Below are 24,735 nucleotides of genomic sequence, written 5' to 3'. Positions count from 1 at the left end.
GAGCAGTTCATCTTTGAACTACATGTTAAGAGTTTTCGTTTTCTAGCGAGTGATAATTTCCAATTTATTCTGACAGGTTGCGCCTGCGCCCGAACAGTACCAAACTCTCGGAAACTCATTTCCAATCCGTTATCTGATGTATTATGAATTTGAATGAACGAGCTATTTTGAGATATTACTTCGAAAAATTTAACATGGAACTGAACTGAATTAAACTCTACAGAAAGCATTCCATATCAAGTTAGAACAATTTTCAACCGGAAAATCGCTGGCCGGTCGGTATTCGGATCCAATACCTATATTCGTACTAGCCGTTAAATTACAAGAGTAATTCCCTTTTTACTTACCCTTTAGCTGTCTTCGAGAGCTGCCCCAACAGTCGAGCAAACTCAAGTCTAGTTTGAACTTGAGAACCCAAAGCAAGTTAAGAGAACCGATTGATGATTAAATCTAATATCTAAATAGGTATTACTCATGAGGTGCAAAAAAAGCTTTACTAGGTTCCCGGTTCCGGTTTGCTGATGCTAATACTGATCCTTCTGAGACCAGATATTTGGACCAGGCAATCCAAGCCATACACAACCATTAACATATTCATTTTGACCTGCAATCAGACCCGCTACAAGACAGACGAAATTCGTTATTTCTGCAGACGAGACGGGAGATGAACGATCTCGGAATTTTGAACAAGTTTTATTTAGAGAGGTTCGTAACTAGCGTATGAGTGAAGTTTCAAGACATTTCGTTTATTTGTTCACAAGCTACAGTTGTTTAGGTGTCACTACCAGAGCATTCCTAAAGAAACTGGAACAAGTGGACTATCGTATTTTGATCAAACATTGTTTTTTGATGGAAACAACTCCTGAACAATCAATGCAGTGGTTGACGAAATGTTATTCTCTTTTGCTCCTTCGAGAACAACAGTTTTCGGTGGTTTAGTGAATTGAAAATGGGCCTTACATGCACCGCAGATGCACCTCGCTCTGGAAGGCCAAAAGAGGCTACGAATGCAGAAATCGTAAAACAAGTCCATCGACTCGTTTTGAACGATCGTAAAGTGAAGTTACGCGAGTTAGCTGAGACCGTAGGCGTTTCAGCCGGTTTGGCGTTGTTGAAGCGTAATCGAGTGGACTTCTTTCGACGTTTTGTGACAATAAAAGAAACGTGGATCCGTTACTACACTCCAGAGCAGGGCCCAAAGTCTTTGAAGCTGAAAAATGAAGACCGGCTCCACTCTCATTAGCTTCGCTTCGACTAGAACTGCTCCGGCAGCAGCCGTCAACAAAATGTGAATTGACCAAAGAGGGAGAGAATGAGAGAGAGAGAAAGAGAAAGAGGGAGAGAGAGAAAGAAGAAGAGAGAGAGAAAAAGAGAGAGAGAGAAAGAGAGAGAGAGAGAGAGAGAGAGAGGGAGAGAGAGAAAAAGAAAAAGAGAGAGATAAAGAGAGAGAGAGAGAGAGAGAGAGAGAGGGAGAGAGAGAAAAAGAAAAAGAGAGAGATAAAGAGAGAGAGAGAGAGAGAGAGAGAGAGAACATCAACATCAACGAAGACAATCAATGCACTGACACGAATCATGCCCAACAACTTTGGCCCAAGCAGCAGCAAGAGGCACCTTTTGGCTAGTGTCTCCTCATCGACATTACGATACGGGGGTCCAGCCTGGATCGCGGCGTTAGAAACTCAGCGGAACACGAGGAGGCTGAATAGTACGTACCGGCTCATGGCGATGCGAGTCGCGAGTGCGTACAGAACCATATCAACAGAAGCGGTCTGCGTCATAGCCAGGCTAGTCCCTATCAACATCATCTTGGCGGAAGACAGCGAGTGCTATATGAGGAGGGGAACCACAGGAATCCGGAAGCTAATGAGGGCAGAGTCGATGGCTAGGTGGCAGCAAGAGTGGAGTGTGGCTCAAAACGGCAGATGGACGCACAGGCTCATACCGACACTAATGGGCTGGGTGAACAGGAAACATGGAGAGGTGAATTTTCACCTAACGCAGTTTCTGTCTGGGCATGGCTGCTTCAGGCAGTATCTGCACCGGTTTGGACATGCAAGATCGCCTCTTTGTCCGGAGTGTGGAGATGTGGAGGAAACACCGGAACACGTCGTATTTGTATGTCCAAGATTCACCACAAGGCGCGAGGGGCTGCCTACCCTTCATGCTGAGAACATCGTAGAGGAAATGTGTCGTGACGAGGGCACCTGGAACGCAGTGAACAGTGCAATCGTCCACATCATGTCCGAGCTACAGCGGAAGTGGAGGGCCGACCAGCGTGCGGATAACGCCTGACTATAAAAGATGAACCACAGTGAGATCTGAAGCACCGGAGTACCCCACGAGAGCGGCCGTGACGGAGTGCGCGTTATGTTGGAGGGCACTACCTAATCGGCGCTCCGCTGGGAAGAGAAATCCTGCGAGGGTGACTGTGACGGGGCGCGCGTTACGCTGGAGGGCGCTTCCTAATCGGTTCACGTCTCGACAGGTGAGAAATCCCGCGAGGGTGGCTGTGACGGGTTGCACGTCAAGTTGGAGGGCAATTCCTAATCGGTACACGTCTCGACGGGTAAGCGGAATCTGGCAAGAAGGATTGACAAATTGCTGGCAATGCCTCATGGTGGATTGTAAAGAAGAATACTGCGAGGACTTCGACGAAGCGAGCGCCTAGGAAGGCGTCACCAAAACGGTGTGTGCCTCACGAGAGTTGCTGTGACGGAGTGCGCGTTATGTTGGAGGGCACTACCTAATCGGCGCTCCGTTGGGAAGCGAAATCCTGCGAGGGTGGCTGTGACGGGGCGCGCGTCAAGTTGGAGGGCGCTTCCTAATCGGTGCACGTCTCGACAGGTAAACGGATACTGTCGCGAAGAACAGAAAAATGCCTGCCTGTCAACGCCTTATCGTGGCCTGGATGGAGGAACACTGCGAACATTTCGAAGGAGCGAGCATCATGGAGGAAGCCATCGACAAACTGGTGCATACCCCACGAGAGTAGCTGTGACGGAGTGCGCGTCATGTTGGAGGGCACTACCTAATCGGCGCTCCGTTGGGAAGAGAAATCCTGCGAAGGTGACTGTGACGGGGCGCGCGTTAAGTTGGAGGGCGCTTCCTAATCGGTGCACGTCTCGACGGGTAAATGGATGCCTGCAAAATGGTCATAAGCGCAGTGGAGAGCAACGAATGGTGAATAAGAATATAGAGAAAAAGGGAAGGATCAACGTTAGCTTGCGTTGAAAACTCGTGAAGTGCATGAGCACAGCCGCCCCCTGAAGTAGTCGCCTAGACGTGGTCCCGGGGGGAATAAGGCTACGAGTAGAGGGCTTGGTTTTTGTGGGTGCGATCCCCACTCGACGTCTGGGTTATCCCTTCCCAGATAAGGCTGGAAGAGCGTTCCTCACCTCTATAAAAAAAAAAAGAGAGAGAAAGAGATAGACAGAGAGAAAGAGAGAGAGATAGAGAGAGAAAGAGAGAGATAGAGAGAGACATAGAGAGAGAGAAAGAGAGAGATAGAGAGAGAGAGAAAGAGAGAGAGAAAGAGAGAGAGAGAAAGAGAAAGAGAGAGAGAGAGAGAGAGAGAAAGAGAGAGAGAGAGAGGGAGAGAAAAGAGAGAGAGGAAGAAAGAGAGAGAGAGAGTGAGAGGAGAGAGAGAGGAAGAAAGAGAGAGAGAGAGTGAGAGGAGAGAGAGAGAGAGAGTGAGAGGAGAGAGAGAGAGAGAGAGAGAGAGAGAGAGTGAGAGGAGAGAGAGAGAGAGAGAGTGAGAGGAGAGAGAGAGAGAGAGAGTGAGAGGAGAGAGAGAGAGAGAGAGAGAGAGAGTGAGTGAGAGGAGAGAGAGAGAGAGAGAGAGAGAGAGAGAAAGAGAGAGTGAGAGAGAGGCTGATGAGGGATATTGGATAGGTTGGCGTTCTTCGGCGCAACATTTATCTTCATCCGGTTCATCTCCTCCAGTTATATCTTGGTTAAATAAGCCGATCATTCGGGCCAAGGTGCAGGAAGATGAGACTCCCTTGCTCTCGGTTTTCCTCTTCAGCTTCTGCTGCACTTCACGGCCACGCTGCATACCAGCGGCACGATGTACAACTTCTTCGCTTTGGTTTGGAGCTGGTAGTACGAAAAAAGTATATGACGTAGTTGCTGACCTGTTTTCGCCATGGCTGCTGCAATGAATTGTCTTTTTTAGTTATTTTTCATCTCCATCCGAAATTTATTTTTTTTTCAGCATGTGTTTATTAGGGTGTCAATGAAAATGGTCATCTCGAATTTTCAAACGGGACCTTCTTAAAAATGTTGTGCTGATTCCCACGAAGAACTACCTTAAAATTTGTTGATGCCAAATGTCTTCAAAATGCATGAAACGTCAAGACACCCAAGCTAGCGTTGGCATAAAACATTTCATCTTTGGCAGAAATTATGTCATTTCGTGTGCTGGAGAGTCAAATGCTTAAAAATGGTTTGTATGCATGCGAGCAGACATCTCTTCCTGTTTTCTTTTCTCATTTCATTTGGGATTGTTGCCAAAAAAAAGGTCCATACGACGTCAATTTTACACGACCACGCTATCCATATAGCTACCAGCGCTGTTATATTGAAGCGTGATAATATTACATCTCATCATAAAATAAAGTTGGAAAGTGTTTTCTAAGAGGATAAAGAAGAACATAAACGAGAATATATCTTTCTCTGTATACGAACTACACGAAAAGCTTTCATATGCTTTCATTTGAATGTGTCTCCTGTTTCGCTCGCTCATATTGGCTCTAGCATATATATTATACAAATGATATATATATATATATATATATATATATATATATATATATATATATATATATATATATATATATATATATATATATATATCGTCTTTCAAAGATCGTCGTTAGAAGAACGACAAAGTGCCAATAAGTCAATGAAGTAAATGAAGTTCGATTGAGCTGATATTTTGCATAGGGTATTTTTTCGTGGGAATCAACATTTTTAAGAATGTCCTGTTTGAAAATTCGAATGTCACTTTTTTCCCATACATTCAATGGCACTCTATTGATAACCTTCAACGAACGAGCGCATTTTTCTAGAACGATGACCAGTTGGTCGATGGATTTTTATGAAATTGAGTGCTTTATTCCCAGAGCGAGAAAAGGTGCATAATTAATATCGCTTTATTGGATTTTAAGGAAACTTTCAATAATAATAGGTAGTATAGGAACAGGGAACAGTTATTTTTCATTGCCATCCGAAATTTATTTTTTTCATCATGTGTTTATTAGAGTGCCAATGAAAATGGTCATCACGAATTTCCAAACGGAACCTTCTTAAAAATGTTGTGTTGATTCCCACGAAGAGCTACCCTTAAATTTTTGGATGCCAAATGTCTTCAAAATGCATGAAACGTCAAGATCTACTGTCTACAAAAAGATGAAAATTTCAGAAAAATAATGGGAGTTGGAATAAAGGAATAGATGTGTGTATGTAATGTATTTATTTGCTCCAGATCACGCTGCATGCATAAAAAAGGCGTCACCTTACAGAATTCCTGAAATATAACGGAATACAGCATGTATGGCGAGATTAGATTTTTTTTTTTGGAAAATTTACAATGTCGCGAGTATGGCGGCATTCGTTCGCTAAGGGTTAATACCATACCATGTAAGCTAACTCTCGAATTACATGGAAGAATGCAGCTTGTTGCATTGCAAAGCATTGTTCGTTCCAATGTTTACTTGTTTTACTATTCAGGAGCATTTCACTTACCGTTCGGCTGTTTATACTTCGAGTAAAGAATTATAGCAATTATTATTAAGTACCTGAATTGACAACAAGAAATGCGACGCAGATCGCGTGGAAATTCACGCTTGGAAACCTCAGGAACCACGTGCTGTTTTTCATCACTTTGGTGGAACATGGGGTGCTTGGAGATCTTCCCTAAAAAGTCATCCTTCATCAAGGGAAGTCATCAAAATTTTGGAAAAAAAATCGAAAGTTAAATAATTTCGGAAATACCGGACTTTAAAAGTTTTATTAAAGCGAAAAAATCTGAATATTGGCTTAAATATGTTGATGGCTTATCAAATCAGATCGAACTCTTTGGAAGCTAGGCAAATGTGTAGCCATCAGGCTAGGGACGAGCGGCGGCGGCGATGAGACAAGAAATATGCACCAAGAAGAAGAATAACGTTTGTTTATTGTGCTCGGGAAGGAAAGAAAGGATCATGCATCAATCATTCTCTGCTGATTTTGCAAAATCACGCAAACCATCTACTCTACACAAAGCCATCGGATACTCCACTAAACAGTTATTTAAAAAAATCAATGAATTCTAAAATAATCTACGAAATGATAAATGAACTAGTTGAATAAAATAATTCCGTAGTCTTATGTCAATAATGCGATCATGTCCTGGGCACTACACTCCTCATTTTTTTCAATAATAGAACTCTCAATCGCACTTCTTCCATTCCACAAATCAGACACAGAGGAAAAATATGGTAAGGGGACGATTCTCGAAGTCACGACGACACAGAACATGCACCCAAACTAGCGTTGTCAGAAACTATTTCATTTTCGACATAAAACATGCCATTTCGTGCCTTGAAGCGTCAAATGGGCAAATAATGTCATCTGTCCCTCAACGCTTCAAAATATTTGTAACAATACTGAATTCACGACCCCGTCAGGGTAACGCCAGAAAAGCAATGAATGCTTCAATTAATCTGTAATGATTATTTGCCTATTCGTTATGATTGAAACCCAATTAGCTTAACATACTTCTTCGTGTGTTGTTTCTTGGTGTGTAAAAAATAATTGAGTAAATATTTCTGGATCATATAGCTGACTGCGGAAGACCACCTGAAAACGTGTGCTTCTTCCGTGCAAATTGGGTTACCCCATGATGCAGCTTTGATAGAAAAATATTTGTTCGGTTAAACTGAATAAACTTTTTCAACCGTTACACACAGTCAAACACACACACAAATATAATTTGAAACAATCTAAAGTCACATAAAGGGTGTGTCACATCAAATTGCATCACGGAAAAAACGCTGTAGAAATTCGCCCAGTAGACCGATTCTTTTGAAAATTTTTGAACAGAAATCCATTTTCTCTTGAAATTCGCCTCCGATTTGACAACTTTTGGGTCTTTTCCGGAGGGCCTGCTTCATAATCGCCCAATATTTCTCTATTGGGCGAAGCTCCGGCGCGTTGGGCGGGTTCATTTCCTTTGGCACGAAGGTGACCCCGTTGGTTTCGTACCACTCCAACACGTCCTTTGAATAGTGGCACGAAGCGAGATCCAGCCAGAAGATGGTCGGGCCCTCGTGCTGCTTCAATAGTGGTAGTAAGCGCTTCTGTAGGCACTCCTTAAGGTAAACCTGCCCGTTTACCGTGCCGGTCATCACGAAGGGGGCGCTCCGCTTTCCGCAAGAGCAGATCGCTTGCCACACCATGTACTTTTTGGCAAACTTGGATAGTTTCTGCTTTCGAATCTCTTCCGGAACGCTGAATTTGTCCTCTGCGGAGAAGAACAACAGGCCCGGCAGCTGACGAAAGTCCGCTTTGACGTAGGTTTCGTCGTCCATTACCAGGCAATGCGGCTTCGTCAGCATTTCGGTGTACAGCTTCCGGGCTCGCGTCTTCTCCACCATGTTTTGCCTTTCGTCGCGGTTAGGAGCCTTCTGAACCTTGTATGTACGCAGGCCCTCCCGCTGCTTGGTCCGCTGGACGAATGAACTTGACAAATTCAGCTCTGCTGACCGTGGATTGGACGATTCCCAGCATCTTACCGATGTCCCGATGTGACAACTCCGGATTCTCGAAATGAGTGCACAGGATTAATTCACGACGCTCTTTTTCGTTCGACGACATTTTTCCAAATTTACGAAAAATGGACAGTGAAGCATGGCCAACGTGATCTATACACTCTTATCTGATTATAAGCGAAAGCTGAAGATATAATTCCTAAAAATTAAATTTCTACAGCGTTTTTTCCGTGATGCAATTTGATGTGACACACCCTTTAAATACGTGGATAATTTATTCGAGTAGAATCAAGCGCTATCGCATTTCTGCGGTTGTGGTTAAAAGTGCCACTCATTAAAAAAAACGCAGTTATCCAAACCGCGGCAAAGAGGGGCCTTGGATGCGACAAACAATAAATATAATAAAAGAACTCCCACCGCACAACTTCCACTATCTATCATCAACTACAAGTGCGAAAACCAATAATTAACTAAATGTTTTTTTTCATTTGCGGAATCAAATTGAATGGTACTCAAAACGCACACACCCCGAGCCTAGTTATTGGTGGAACGGCCAGTCTTTCAGAAAATGTCCAGAAACAAGGCTAGTTCATCCGTATCTGATTGTGATTGGAAACTAACGTTTCGCCCAAAACGTTATTTATTTCCTGCCCACTCACTCCCACACTTATCACTAACTGCTGTCGAACACGAAACTCATAGTTTTGAGTGATTGGCAACGCAGTTGCTGTTCGAGACTTCTTCTATGTCAAAGGAAAAAAAGTCTACTATCGATTGCAATGGGAAGAAGCACTATGGAGCAGTTTTGTTGATTCAAATTTAATCATCTATACGTGACGCGCGAAGCGTGGCGCGCTAATAATACGCCTCCTCTCTTCTCTTCCTTGCGAATGCGAATGCGTAATTAACCAAGAAAATTAGATAACAACTTGAAACACACGGAAAACATGCTGTTTTCACTGATTTCGCACGTCTGTATTTTGATTTTCCTTTCTACAGAGAGTGAAAAAACAGTTTCACTCGTAAAGATTCGCCCTCTCATGATGGTACGCTCCATGTGGCTGATGGTACGATAAATCATGAACCTAGAATTAATCGTGTTTGATAATAGTTCCGACTTTCATAAAACCACATTCTAATTAGGCAAAATCACACAGAGTGCTACTACCATGAGTCATACGGTTCCCAGTACCTCGGTGCAATATCGCGTTCAAACATACAAATAAAGTTGGTATTCGGAAGCAACTGTCGATTACTTCTTCTCGTGGCGTGTGGGGCAAACACCGCATCACCGGTGGAGGTTTCGCGTCACACCAAACCTTGACATGCCATCGATAATCGAGCCGGAAAAAATTGGTGGGTTATTTTGCTCGTTCAACCAACACCGCGTTAATAATAAATAAGTGTATAAATGGAACGAAACACACTAGATTGACACTTTGCGCAGTAGCTATCAGCAGACACTACCACCGAACCCGCCCCAACAACGCGGGGTGAAAGCTACCACGACTTTCATTTCGGTCAATGGCGCATACATGGGTGGAGAGCGTGTTTTAGGTTGATGGGTATAAACAAACGAAACTTTGGTGCTATTTCGTACGATTTGGGGTTATGAAATATTTGGAAAATGTGGCGAAACGCACCCTGCTGAGTCTGCGGCGGCATAGCTAGTATTTTCTGTGCTCTATGGAGGGGAGTTGTTCTGTCACAAAATTTATAGCCAATCATGCTATATTTCAAATGTAGATTAGACCCAGAAGAAGCTCATTCATCAGTTCAATTATTGTGAATTATTTGATACCACATATGTTCCTGAGAAGATATAAAGACTGTATTGAGCAATTCAAAACGAAATCCACCCAAAAATGCAGATTTTAAAAACATGTAGTTTTGATTCCAATGGAAGTTTGTATTCCATTTGGAGGAAATATGAGTTTTTCAGAGCAATTGGGATTTTTTTGACTCAAGTGTAACTTTTGAAAAGCGTATCGATTTAGTAAGAGAAATCTTTGATAGTTTATATCTCAAAAACTATGAGTCGAAATAGTATCTTAGTAAGAGTTATAGAGTATTGATGTTAAAATGTGCAAAAAATATAAACTGAGAAAAAAATAGTACTCTTTTTTTTATTTACACAAAAAACTGTAATTTGCAATACCTAAAATATATATATTTTTATTTTTTTACAACAAAAAACCTCTTTATCAATCTACTTATAAATGCAGCCATTTCGCTTTTTTATTTTAAATCAAATCAGGATTCATAATTTGTGGCAAATAATGATTGTTAACATTCTAAAAATTCGATGTTCCACAAATTTTATCAAAAATGGTTTTATCATGTTGGACTCATTTTTCAAATTTTCTAAATTACTTCTTTTTCATATGAAAAACAAAAAATATATATATATATTTTAAGATACCGAAATTTTTTTTTTGTGATTCATCAGTAATCTTTTTCTCAGTATATATTTTTTTCACATTTTAACATCAATGTTCTATAACTCTTTCTAAGACACTATTTCGGTACGACTCATAGTTTTTGAGATATAAATTATCAAAAATTTCTCTTACTTAAATCGATACGCCCTTTTCAAAAGTTACACTTAAGTCAAAAAATTCCCAATTGCTGTGGAAAACTCATATTTCCTCCAACCCAAACGGAATACAAACTTTCATTCGAATCAAAAATACTCATGTTTTGTCAGTGGCGTCTCAAACTTTCATAGGACAGGTAGACAATCCAAAAAATAAAAAAAACATTTTTTACAGTCAACTTTCTCTAACTCGATGTTCTGAAACTCGACGTTTTCCCTAACTCGATGGATTTCATGGCACCTTTGATTTATTTTACAACTCGATACCTCCCTAACTCGATAATCCCTTGGATAGTCCCTTGGATATCGAGTTAGGGAGAGTTGACTGTATATTATTTCACATTTGTAGCTGAGAGTGACGAATAATCGAAGGTAATTTATTTGTAATTTACATATCATCCCGAATATCCTTTATTTCTTTTCTGTTTGGGTGAAACTTCTCCACCGTGAAGAATGTAATCTGATGGCTACACTTGACTACACTACACAACCCCCACGCAACACAACACAACACTACAAAATAAGCAGTAATGACTACCGGGTTCAAACGTTTCATCTGAACCCGCCGTCATTCAATCACTTTTCTACATCTTCAAATGCGACAGGAAAAACGCAGTCAGCTGTGTATGAAGCGATCACTACTTCCAAAGCGCTGCCTTGCGTAAAATGATATTTGAGGTTCAATGTTTTCTGTTGAACGAAGCCGGTGAAACCGAAATAAAACACACACCATTGTTGACGGAACAGGTAGCTCACTTGGTCACGCGTCGCCTCGCTGTTTTGGCATTTGTCGATTTCATTTGGAATTGCTCTATTAATAAGAAGAGATTGATTCAGAGACCGATTGCAGAATTCATATTTTGATCCAGACCTTAGTTGGCTGGTACCAGATTCTGATTAACAATCATAAACTTGGAAATACTGACATGAAATTTGACAAATGAATCATATGTCAGATACTAGCTTCTATTTCATTCTGAATATTGCAGATACAAATTATGGAGTGAGATTACGGATCGCAAATTACAAATTCCCTAGTATAGATTGCTGCAAGGTTTTACATATTCTATTCTTAGATTACAGATTACAGATGCAGAATTTAAAGTATGGTATATACCTTTGAGTTGTTGCTCTTTTACTTGTCCGTTACGGATTTCAATGTTTGATAGTTCTAAAATCAGATTTGGATTTTTGAGTCGAATTGCAGAATCTGATCCATATCTAGACTCCGTCGCCAGATACAGATACAACATTCTGATTACCTATTACAATGGAGTTCAGGTTTAGCTATCAAGAGTAGATTCAATATTCGAAAAACGATTCTTTAAAATGCTGAGTTTGTGAGTACGGAATCTTAATGTGTATTTTATTTTCAAATTTTGGTTCTCAGATTCTTATCATGGATGTCAGATACCAGATGATTATTCATTATTTTTTCATCGAACGACTTTTTGTTTCAATGAAATTTTGTGAGGAAAGGCCAAAGTGAGCCAAAGTCAAAAGTACACATATTTCCACTATACAGACGCTGTTGAATGTACTTCATACCATGTTCAATCCAATGGCCTCCGTTGATTTCGACGACGGAAAACTTCAGCAAAATGATTGAAGTCGAAGAATCCGTAGAATTGAAACATCAAAGGTACTGACGTAGAGCGAATCGGATTATGTAAGCCGTTTTTCGAAAAACAGAATCTAAGGCTCAGATTAAGGTACTTGCGTACAATGTGTACAATTAGTTATCCTAAAAAAACAATATTTATATAATGATTGCCTAGTCTATCGATATGGACTTGCCTGAACAACTGATTAAGTTGACATCGTGGCCAACTCCGACGGCAAAATCAGAACACAAATAAAGAAAAAAAATTCAACGATACACCCAAAATTGATTTTTAGCTCATGTTTTGTCATCCCAATTTATGACATTAAATGAGAAATAACATAACAGAAAATGTCATGACTCACAAATACTGGTAAGCTTTTGTATAATATACATGGTACAGCAATAAAAGATTAATACGAGCGAGCGAAACAAAAGATAAATAAGCTTTCCGCAAGCTTTGCCACATACACGGCCCAGATCGAGATAGATATTGTTCTCCTTCATGCGCTCCTTTTTTACTCTTAGAAAACACTTCCCAACTTCATTTTATAATCAGGTGCAATATTATCACGTATTTGCTGAAAAATTTCTTAAGCATCATTAGCCATGTGGATAGCGTGGTCGTGTAAATTAGCTTTGCATTCCAGCCGGCCTAGGTTCGATCGATCCCCATTGACGTCGCATGAACTTTTTTTTGCACACTCCCAAATGAAATGAGAAAAGAAGACAGAAAGAGATGTCTGCACGCATACATACAAACCATTTTTAAACTTTCAAAATAGCTCATTATTTGCGCATTTGACCCAACAGCACTAAATGGCATCATTTCTGCCAAAGATGACATGTTTTCTGCCAACGCTAGTTTGGGTGTAGGATGGGCAAGGATTTCGTTTCTGCTCCGATTTTCCTCGATCCAATGAACAGATACAACATGTTAGATGTCGTAATACAAATAAAGAAACGAGAGAAAGGCCAAAATCCCCTTCTCTATAATCCGCTTTTCCGTAATCCATTCAAACTTGACCCATTTCATATGCTGGCGACCTAAAGATGGAATTTTGCCAATAACAGATTTCATCACATCTAGTCATATTTAATTATAAGGAATTATCCAGTTCATACTCTTTCCTTGTGCGTGATGGATTGAAATAAATCCAACCAACTTTTTTCCTCGATTCAACCGGAAGACAGAACAGACTAACCGGCGCCATTCCATCACGTCACACTCAATAATCAGAGTGGATATAATCAGCACAAGATGACACCAACCAGCAGCGTTCAGCACACATAACCATCAAGCAGCATTCAGTATTTGCTGCGGAGCGTGATTTTTCTCATTTACCATTCCAGATTGACATCTTCCTGTGATGTGAACACAAAGTATGTGTTCGGTATATGCGCGCTCACCGAAAGCTTCCATAATTAATTGGAATAAATTTGCAAGGACTGCCCGGCGTGAGAGAGTGTCATGTTTTATTTAACCATTCACGGTCTGTGACGCACGGACTTGCTTCTTCTCTTCAGAAAATGAATCCATTTTCTGAAGAGCTCGAATTAAAAATGCTTGTTTTATGCCCAGGATGAAATGCAGTTTAACAATAGAAACACGATGTATGTTCACATCGACCCATATTCACTAAAAAAACAGTGTTCTAGTCTCTCTATTTCGAAAACGTGATCATTTATCGGTGGTAACTCCATTAATGAACAAGAACTCAAGCCGAGAGGCGCATACACTGTTACCCCAACCATTGCCGTCTGTTCGTAATTGATGTAAACAAGCACTAACAAATTGAGCCGACTGCGTAACTTTGAACTCGATTCATCGGCAATTAAAAAAGGAATGTACGCGCAAAGAATGCTAAGCGATCCAACCGTTGGTTAATATGTGGTGGTTGATCAATGATGATAGATTGCCTCGCTTGCTGCTGTTGCCGCCGTTTATGCGCATCAAGTCCGTTGGAGCATAATTTCTGCGTAATGCTGATAACCTCTGCGATTGGCCATGATTACACAGTCTTATCACGTTCCTGACTCGCCGCACACATGTGAAGCTGCGTCGCAATTCCTGCGATTTGTGTTGAAAAGGGTCTCGAGCACAACACACCACGTCGATAGATTTCATGACTGGAATGCATTTGACCCATTGATGCACTATATGAAGCGAATATTCTAGGAATTAGTACTCTATTATTTTAGTTGAAATCAATTCGAGAATTTATTGGCCATTTCAAATGGCTATATTAGGGTGGCAGCGAAAATGGTCATGTCAAATTTCAAAAACAGACCATGTACATTTTGTTCATTGGCCCAAAAAAATTATCTGTGCAAAGTTTCAGCTCGATCGGACATGATTTAGGGGTGCCTCAAGGCGCTCAAAGTTTTGATTTTTTGATCCTCGAAAATCTTCCAAGGGAAGAGTAAAGGAAATTTGGAAAATCGATTTTTTTTCAATGCCAAATGACCTCAAAATGCATGAAACGTCGAGATCTGGTGTCACATCGAAACAAAATTTCTGGCTGAAAATCGAACTTTTGGGACTTAGCCTTTGGGCCGATAAGCAAAATGTACACGGTCGGTTTTTGAAATTCGATGATGAATTTTTTCCCATATTTCCATTGCCACCCTAGGCTATATACAGCCATTCCATGCCAAACGAATATGACGGCTCTCAGATTTTCGTTAAAATTGATTCCTTACCGCGAAATATTAGACCCGTATTTTTTTATTGTTGACGTAGGACTACGTCTAACCGGAAGATATGGGGGGGGGGGGAGGTAAAATGAAAATCAAGGCACTGAACAAGTAGGAAAAAATTAAAGATTCTGAACGCCTATATCTCGAGCATTTCTCAATAGATTGCAAAGGTGCTTGCATCAGTTGATAGGAAATATTTCTACGCGTCTATCACAATGAATAACATTTCATTTTTTTTGAGATAAACAATTGAATGATTGTGAAATATCAAGCATTGTCCAAACGCATTGTGTGCCTCGTTTTGATTGGTCCGATTTGTGCTCCTCACAAATTCTAGCGCCCGCTTTGTCTTCGTTCGTTCTAAGCAAAGCATAAAAACAACAGCGCGCCCTCATTTGAACCGTATACACTTGTGTGAAGACAAATATCTCAACAGAGAGAGCAATCCAGTTTCGAGCGCGCAGTATAGAAATACGGCGCAAATTTCAGCGTAAAACTCAGCTTAACACTGGGCGCAAAACTCTGCGTAAGAACGACGCTGCGACCAAATATTTCATCTGTGTTTCCGAGCGTGCTCATTCGTCAGAGCGCATGTGTGCACATGGAGTGGGAGCTCAACTGGGTATAAAAATCTTGTTGCGTGCGCGTATGGATATCTCTCCGTGCTGATCAAGAAGCCGATCAATCTATTGAACGATAAAAAGTCTGCAGTTTGTGGGAACTTCAAGGCCATTGTTCCACGAATATCAGCAGCAACAACCACCGTGTTTTCATCAAATGGACATCCGTTATCCGTCGCTTTCGTGGAATCGATCCAGCACATCAGGGCCTGTAACTGCATTTAGTCTGTCGAGAAAAGTGCTTCTGCAAAATTAGGACAAAGCCTTCGGCATCGTGAGAACGATACGACATATATTGGCACTTTTCAGGGCCACCAAATCATTTATAATAGAGTTAAAAGTGGTTTCCAAAAACCGATGGCTTCTGAAGTGTTATACGAATAAAAATTATAAACTGATTTTTGTTTGCTAAAGCCTGTGTTAATTTAGACGTATCTTTGAGCTTGTTGGTGGTTGGAATTATTTAGATAGATCATTCAGTTTTTACAAATTTTGAATTAAAAAAGTACAAGCAATTGTTTAACATGTTGAGCCCCGATTTTTTCTTGCTGCGCTTTCCATTCCAGAGGAGAAGAAAATAAAACAATATATTTAAAACTATATTCAACAAAAGTTGCTCCCCTTTGTATAGTCCTGCGTCACTCCGGCTATGTCCCCGACATTACCCAGTCTTTTTCATTAGTGTACCTATTTTCATTTTAGGGTGGTCCGTAAAATCGACTTTTCCCCCTTTTTTCCAAAAATGACATTTTTCAAAAATTCATAACTTTTGAACTACTAAACCGATTTAAAAGATCGAAATATCAAATTAAAGCCATTTAACTCGCCAATTAACTTTTTCGGAAAAATATCATACTTGAAATTTGAATTTATATTTTGTAAATATTGATTGTATTGAAGCGACCCTAATTCCTCTATATATGTATGTAGAGATGCTTGGAGAATACCTCGCCAAACCATTTTTCATACTTCATTAAAGCACACTTGCGCTTTGTCGTCAAGTTCCAAAAGTGCATCACCCTTGTCGAAAATCGAACACTTCTCTAATTACATTTGTTCAACTTATGTTGTTACCGCGTCTACATTTTTTTTTACATCAATTTTGTTATTTTTGTGCGAGTGAAACAAATCTCAAGTTTCCACTCGGTTCGTAGCAGTTCAACACACACGGGACATTTTTTGATTACTCGGCGCATAATTATTTATCGGCAGATATAGCAGGGTAACTCCAAGCGCCTCCCCAGAAATTTGAAGGTAGAAGAATTAGCTTGTAGATTTATTTTCGGAAAATTAAAAGAGTCGAGAGTTGCACGCTAACAGGATTGGTCAAGTTTTTGTTGTATGAAAGAAAACCAAGACCGTTCGGGCAACGCTACAATTGGTGACAGCGGTGGGATCCGAACCCACGCCATTTCTGAATGTTTTTTTTATCGTTTTCATGGTTTCAGGACCAAGGGCGCTATGTTTTTCTTATATTTTTTCTTGAAAGCTGAGGATTTTTTACATAACATATCCAAAAATCAGAGAGGCGTTATTTTATGTTCTTGAGTTATGACTTTTCAAGAATAACCGATAGTCCAAAATATAATTTTTCCTATTTTTTTCCAGAAATTACTTTTTTCAAAAAACCATAACTTTTGAACTACTGGACCGATTTAGATAGTCGATATATAAATTTGGTCCGCTTTGAAAAAATACCACACTTGCATGAAAATTGGTAGCAGTTCGGCTCTTGCAAAAATCTACTTGACTATCACAAAGCACCATCTTTCAATGGATACGTGTCAAAATACAGCAATCGGTCGATTGGTTCGTGAGTTACAGCATTGAGAGTGAAGCAACTTTTGTTATTGTGAAAAAAATGGAAAAATCACAAATCAATGAAAACGATGGCAAAATTGCATGAATTGGGCTCCGAATTGCTTCCGCATCCACCGTATTCTTCAGATCTGGCCCCAGCGACTATTTTCTGTTCGCATACCTGAAGAGAATGCTCGCTGGCAAGAAATTTAAGACCGATGATGAAGTGATCACCGAAACTGAGGTCTATTTTGGAAAAACGAAAGAGTACAATAAAAATGGTATCGAAAAGTTGCAAGATCGCCATGATCGCTGTTTCGACCCCGAAGGCAATTATGTTGAATAATAAAATAATAAAATGCAAAAAAAATAGTTTTACTGTGTTACCTTATAAACTTTTCAGCCGAACTGTAAACTACAAAAGACAAATACAATCAATAATTAAAAAATCAAACTACGAAATTTTTGCAAGTATGATATTTTTTGGTATATCGATTATCTTAATAGGTTTAGTAGTTCAAAAGTTATGAATTTTCGAAAAAAAATATTTTTGGGAAAATGAGGAAAAAGATTTTTTGGACCACTCCGAAATGGAAATGGGCATTCTGATAAAAAAAATAAAAAAATACGGGTCTAATATTTTGCGGTAAGGAACAAAATTACCACTTTTCACGAAAAACAGAGAACCACTATATCGGTTTGGCATGGAATGGCTATATACATATACAGAGGTACCCTAAAGATACCTGACTTCAGGTACAATCTAGGCATAACGTAACAAGTTGGTTATTTTTGTACCCATAACGTCCGGTTGAATCAACGAAGTGTTTTTGTGTTGTGGGATTTCAGTTCTACCTTAAAAAGTGTTTGTGTTTTGATTGTGCAACACGAGTAATATGTTGAAAGTTTGTATTGCGATAAACAAAAATTGTTTAATATCGTTACGTTTTGTATTAACCCACATGTCTTCAGATGTTTCTCAACGTATCTTCTTCTTCTTCAATGGCACTAACGTTCCTAGAGAAACTTCGCCGTCTCAACGTAGTATTACTTGCGTCATTTTTATTAGTACTTAGTTGAGATTTCTATGCCAAATAACACGCCTTGAATGCATTCTGAGTGGCAAGCTCTAGAATACGCGTGACCACAGTGCAAGACGGAGGCAATTTCTTTGACGAAAAATTCCCCCGACCAGAACGGGAATCGAACCCGAACACCCGGCATGTTAGTTGTGACGCTAACCACTCGGCTACGGGAGCACTTCTCAACGTAACTCCTAAACATATATTTCTACCATAATGATGTAATTGGAAAAGTTGTTGGAAATTACAAGCAAATTCATAGCATTTCATGAACATGACGGTATAACACGACAAACATATTTAAAGGGCCTATTTACTATAAAAAGACAATAAATTAGAGTGTAGGCAATCTGGCGTAGTGGTAACATCCATACCTTTCACGCAGAGGTCACGAGTTCAATTCTCACTCCCGACATTCTTTCAAAAATGGAAGTAAAAGTGACGAACCAGCCGAAATGTGTTGAAAGTCACTATAATATAGGAAAAAAAAAGAAAACAATAAATTAGAAATATTTTTTCAAATATCTCGAGAATGGCTGCATTTATATGAACATTGATAATTAACTTTTTTGTTTTAAATAACATCAAAATTCATAATTTGTGCCTAAAAATGATTGTTAACATACAAAAAATCGAAGTTTCGAAAATTCATAAAAAATTGATGTTCCACAAAGTTTGTCAAAAATAATTTTACCATCTTGGACTGATTTTTAAAATTTTCTACATGACTTCTATTTTATATGAAAAAAAAATATTAAAAAATACGTATTTTAGGTATTGCAAATTAAAGTTTTTTTTGTGAATAAAAAAGAGTACTGCTTTTTTTCTTGGTGTGGATTTCTTACACATCAATGCTCTATAACTAAATCACCCTTCTAAACTCGAGCAAACCGCGAGTAATCGGTTCTCTACTTCATTAACACTAGAATTAATGAAAAATGATTATGTATACTTGTAACAATACAGATAGGAGTTTGGCTCCTTCAAACTTATGTAACTGAGCCTGTAAAAAATAAACGATTTAATAAAAAAAAAATGCTCTATAACTCTTCTCTTCTCCTTAGACACTATTTCGGTACAACTCTTAGTTTTGAGATATAAATTGTCAAAGAATTCTCTTACTAAAATCGATACGCCCTTTTCAAATGTTATACTTGAGCCAAGAAATTCCCAATTGTTGTGGAAAACTCATATTTTCTTTAACCCAAACGGAATACAAACTTGCTTTCAAATCAAAAATACATGTTTTTAAAATCTGCATTTTTGGGACGTTTTCGTTTGGAATTACTCTTATAGGGTCAAGTCGCATTCAGAAAGTTCTAGTTGAGCTACTTTGAGAAATTCTTTCAATACAATCAAAGTTCAGCCACATGTGTCCAGGAATACCCCCTAAATGGGTTCTTCTTTTTAATGGTTCGCAGAAAATATGCCACGGATGTCTTAAAACGTTTCTGAGGGCTTTCCAATGTGTTTCACGTTAACATTCAATTTCAGTTGTGCATGGAGAGTACTTCCCGGGACTCTTCGATATTTTGCTGCTAGTCGTTTTGAAATACCCTTTCTTCTCATCTCCATAGACAAAACAAGCTGATCACGGTTTCATCCTGCACACAGAGTAAGAAACATAAACAAAACATAAAGAGCCGAATTCTGCGTGTTAAAAATTCTTTCTGAGAGCTTATCCATTTTAACACATTGTGGACCGCTCACGAGTTTTCTCGTGTTTCGCTTTCCGTCTATTACGCGGATGGATCACGAAATAACCCGTGTTTTTTACACTTGATGTTAAAATTCTTGGTCTGCCATGAATCTAGCAAGGCCAAACGATGGCTCGCCTTCGTCTCATCCACGACGAAAGAAACGATTTCATTCGTGGAATCCGAAAAAATGAAGCGTACAAGTTTTCCCCAAAACATGCGGTCCTCAATGTGTCAAACACATCAAATAAGTCACATTCAGATACAAAACACTCAAAACTTGGTGATCTGCAACACATGTTTTGTTAAATTGGAGAGAAGGAAGAATTCGCTGCGTCTTAGCGTCGATGCTAACAGGAACGAAAATCTGACATTTCAAGTGATGTCAGATTTGTTTTGAATATTCGTTTTCTGTACAACTCAATTTTTCCGGTGAATTATCGGGTGATAACAAAGACAAAAGAACCATTCAACTTTTCAATAGTATAAATACGCACAACAAGTAGTCAATTGGTGTATTTAGTCTAAAAAGCGCGAAAGTGCGCAGAGTTAGGTGGAGTTACGGTAGTTGTAATTTTTTCAAAGAAAACATGACAAAGTTGTTGTTGAAAAAACTTTTTCTCTGTAAAAGTGCCCATCTTCCGATGGACGAATTGTTGTAAATTGTAAGGGCTATACATACAATTTTTATTTCAGCGAACTTTTGTTCTTAAAAAATTGTATTTTTTTATGAAAATTCAAACAATTTCGTACAATTTATCCTTCGAATACAATTTTATAGGTATTATAATTTTTCAGTTATAATTTTTTGTAAAAAAAGGAAAATTTTGGGCCCTTTTCAAAAAGTAGTCTAATTTTTTAAATATTTCAAGTATGCAAAACTTTGCATACTTGAAATATTTAAAAAATTAGACTTAAGAAATTAGACAAGCAACTGCTTGAAAGACCCATGTGTTTACATCTACAACTTTTAACAGCTAAATGAGATGGTGCTACCAACGGCCAGTCGAGCTGGCATGAAATTCGTCAATATTGAATTTTAGATCCCGTCAGGCTAACGCCAAAAGACCCTAATTAAATATACATACTGAATCTGAACCTATGAATCATCTAGATGATGATGAACAGATGAACAGATGAACTGATGAGTTATAATGTCATCTCCTTTTATTGTTGAACCGTATGTACCTAAAGAAAACTTTGGTAAAATTCGACAGGTGGAAGGAAAGGGTAGCATGAACACAGCAAGCACATTGAGTGCCAAAGAACGTTAGTTTTCCGATCGTGGTTTTAAGGTTTTTCCCGCTGATTAAACAAACTTTTCGTGTATTGTGCAGTGAAGTTCTGTTCGCCTACAGAAGAGGAACAATTTGATGCAGCGAAACTGTAATCATTGTTATCGAACGATAAATGAAATTAATTACATTTTAATTTTTGCATGTTGTGTGGGGTGACATGGACACGTTTCTGTGGGGTGAATTGGCCCTACAGGTTTGAGGCTTTTCTTTGGTCTAATTGATCCCAGATGCCACTGAATTACAAAAAGAAGATGAGCAGACAACGTTGGAAGAAGGAGGAGCTTGAAAGGGCAACGCAGGCCATCAAGAACGGATTTTCTTTGACCAAGCATCGAAGGTATTTGAACATGCTCGAACAACAGTGAAAAGATCCATACAGAACTCGAGATGGTCTCAATCCAATTTTACTTATCTAGAATCTGACCAAGGCACCTGGTATCGATCCTAGAACGCTGTTACAGATTGTAACATTATCCCAAAATACTTTACACAAACATAAGTATGTTTTTTTTTCGATGAAACACACACTGTAACGGGTGTTAAATAAAAAATGAGAATTTTTTCAATACCTTTCAGTAACTCAAATAAAGAGCGTAAAATTTTCTTTCTCCAAGAAAATTGCTCTTTGGGCTCCCTAGAAACAGTAGTGTTTGGTTTTGCTAGTTTGAATTTAGTCAAAGCAAAGATGGCGTCGAAACAGCACGTGCTCCGCGAACACATTGTACGGTTCTACGAAACGCATTTCCAGCAAAGAAAAAAGTTCACGGTGGCACATTTTAAGGAATAAAATGTACCTGTCAGTACGGTATATCGTATCCTGGGTTCCCTGAACTCAAAGCGGAAGGTCGAAAGTGGTCGTCCGGTGACGATAATGACGAAGCAGAGGAAGACATCGTTAAAGAAGCTGTTTGACAACAAGGACGCAACCAGCCTGCGTGACGCCAGTCGGAAATATGGCTGCTCCCACGTATTGATCCATCGGACCCTCAAGATGGAAGAAATCGTCTGCAGGAAGAAGACGAGGTCGCCGGAGTACACGGAGGAGCAGATTGAGACGGTTAAATCACAGTGTCTGTGGGTGACCAAAAAATACCGCGGGATGTCTTTCGTTCTGAACGACGAAAGCTATTTTCCGCTGTCCAAAACGCATATTCCAGGAAATGATAATTACAACTCCAGCGACAAGTCATCCACACCGCCTGAAGTGAAATACAAGTTCAAGCACAAGTTTGAAAAAAAGGTTATGTTGTACATCGCCATTTCCGACAGGGGCATTTCAAAGCCTTGGTTTAAGCCGAGCGGTCTGGCAATCAACCAACAAATCTATCGAGAAGAGTGCCTCGATAAAACCCTGCTGCCGTTCCTGAACGAGCATCACGTGGATGGGAAGTACGTCTTCTGGCCGGACAAGGCGTCTTCCCATTACGCCAAGAAGACGCTGGCGTATCTTGAGGAGAAAAAGATACCGTTCGTGCCGAAAGATCGTAACCCAACAAACTTGCCCCAGTGCCGCCCAATAGAGGATTTCTTTGGCTCACTCAGTGCCCTAGTGTATAAAAACAATTGAAGGGCCAAGGACACGAAGCAACTGACTACAAGAATCCGGAATTGTATCCGGAAAATGGACGTAAGTGCCGTACAACGTTCTTGTGAGAGCATCGCGACAAAGTTGCGTCGAACAGCAGACCACGGCCCTTACTCAAGCATTCACTGACATTTTTTTGAAGAAAATTCATTATGTTATTAATAAAAAATACTGAAATCGATGAAAAAAAAATTTTTTATATGTGATTGAAAAAATTCTCATTTTTTATTTAACACCCGTTACCAAATCACCCCACAGATGGTCCAAATCACCCCGCATCATGTTTTCCAAAAATCATCTCTTTTATTTTATGATATATTTGGTAGTTTGAAGCTTTATATAATAATTAAACATCATTGATTGAGAGAAAACATGTTTCGCTTAGTGTTCAATGTGAAATTTTTTATTTAGACCTTATTTGTTTGGAAATATTAGGCGATTTGCTTAGGGGGTTCAAATTCCCCCCATTTACCTCACTGGTTCCACAATCTCTGCGATTACATGTCTCATGTCTCGGTCGAAATACACATGACGCGAAACAACGTCAACCATGTCCATCAACTCAACGATTGTAAGGGGAGAAAATAATACTTGGGCTGAGCTGTCTTTATCTATAACGAATGGATGCTGCTCAGCGTCACATCCGGATTGACCTCTTCCAATTAGAACAATTAAGCGTATTTATGAAATGAACAGCGCATTAGAATACGCTGAGGCATCACTAGATGCTAAATCACTCTTTCAACCCAACCGTTGCTTTGGCAAGTGTATGCAAAGCGCTCTGTGGTACATTAAGCCACAACAATTGGTTTCATTCATAGCAGCAGCAGCTGCTACATCAGCTAACGAATGGTTCTAACATTATCCGCTAAATGTAACACCAAATGTCGCTTCATTGCTCATGCCGAATGCTAATCTAGCTCGAGACGGTCCCACGCATTGTCGTATTACCACCTTAACCCTTGTGAGCCAAGTATTCAGATCATCCACCAGACACAAGCCAGGAAGTGAAATGAATTGTCTGTTGCTTCTCTCCTGTATTTAGTTTTCTTCACAAAGTGTTGCCCACCGGCCCACCGAATATCGAATTAACGACTATACAAAATAAACCATGGTTGCGATTGTTGCTTATTAACCCTTGCTTTTTATCTCTCCTCCTCAAAACAGGTGACAGTTTACAATGCTCCCCGCTAGACCGTGCGTACAAGAGCAAACCGCTCGCACACTACCCAGAAAACGTCGCCTGGAACCCATTCGATGCACATGGGATTTGCATGCTCTCCCTGCCCCAAGGATTGCGTTTCCGAACGCAAAAACACAACATCGAGCCACGATTTCATGCCTTCGCAACCACACGGGAGGATGGCAAGCGGTGCTACGGATTTAGTTTAGTATTCTACGAAGAGGTTCGAAATCGCCAGATTTGCAGTGCCATGCATACGCTGCAGTCGATGTTTATCACAGAGATATCCAGCTCACAGCAACCACCTCCGGGTACGTTGCGGAGGGTGAAGGACAGTCCCGTCAGCCGCTCGTTGCCAAGACACTTCAAAATAGCCGCCCAAGCGCCGGCTTCCGCGTTGAGCTATTATGACATCACCAAGGATAAATTGTATGTTGCGAAAAGTGTTTCACTCGTCTGCCAGGTGCCGTACGCTCACGTCGCTGAGCTGTTCCTTCAGAATCTCTACAAGTAAGTTCGGACTGTTCTAAACTTTAAAGGCCAGTATAGACGGATTTCGCGCCAACTCGTCTATGAGATTGGCATGACTCTCTCAGAACTTAATGAAACTTTCTGGGCGTGAAGACCTTAAATAATTAAGCAACTTGGCATACTCAGTTTTCCGAAAATTTATCTAGACTAACATATGGAAAGGGCTAAATATTTTTGATGATTTTTTTTATAATTTTCTTTTAAATGGTAAATCCTATAAAAAAGTGATCTATGAAAGAGTTAGAGGAAAATAATTGAATATTCAGAAAAAAATACTGAAATTTTTTTT

At 39.7% G+C, this 24,735-nt stretch overlaps 1 protein-coding gene across 4 annotated transcripts in view; it reads left to right on the top strand.

Moving 5' to 3' along the window:
* LOC129771946 (DENN domain-containing protein 5A) overlaps positions 1-24,735 on the top strand; it is a 99,621-nt gene that overhangs the window by 36,996 nt on the left and 37,890 nt on the right. For all 4 annotated transcript variants that reach the window (XM_055776103.1, XM_055776102.1, XM_055776105.1 and 1 more), the window contains one exon: positions 23,900-24,425. In XM_055776103.1, the coding sequence (XP_055632078.1) occupies positions 23,900-24,425 (526 nt within the window). The remainder of the gene's footprint in view (positions 1-23,899; positions 24,426-24,735) is intronic.

This window comes from Toxorhynchites rutilus, chromosome 2, assembly GCF_029784135.1.
Source record: "Toxorhynchites rutilus septentrionalis strain SRP chromosome 2, ASM2978413v1, whole genome shotgun sequence".
NCBI classification, from domain to species: Eukaryota; Metazoa; Arthropoda; class Insecta; order Diptera; family Culicidae; genus Toxorhynchites; species Toxorhynchites rutilus.
This window is presented reverse-complemented; position numbering and strand designations above follow the sequence as displayed.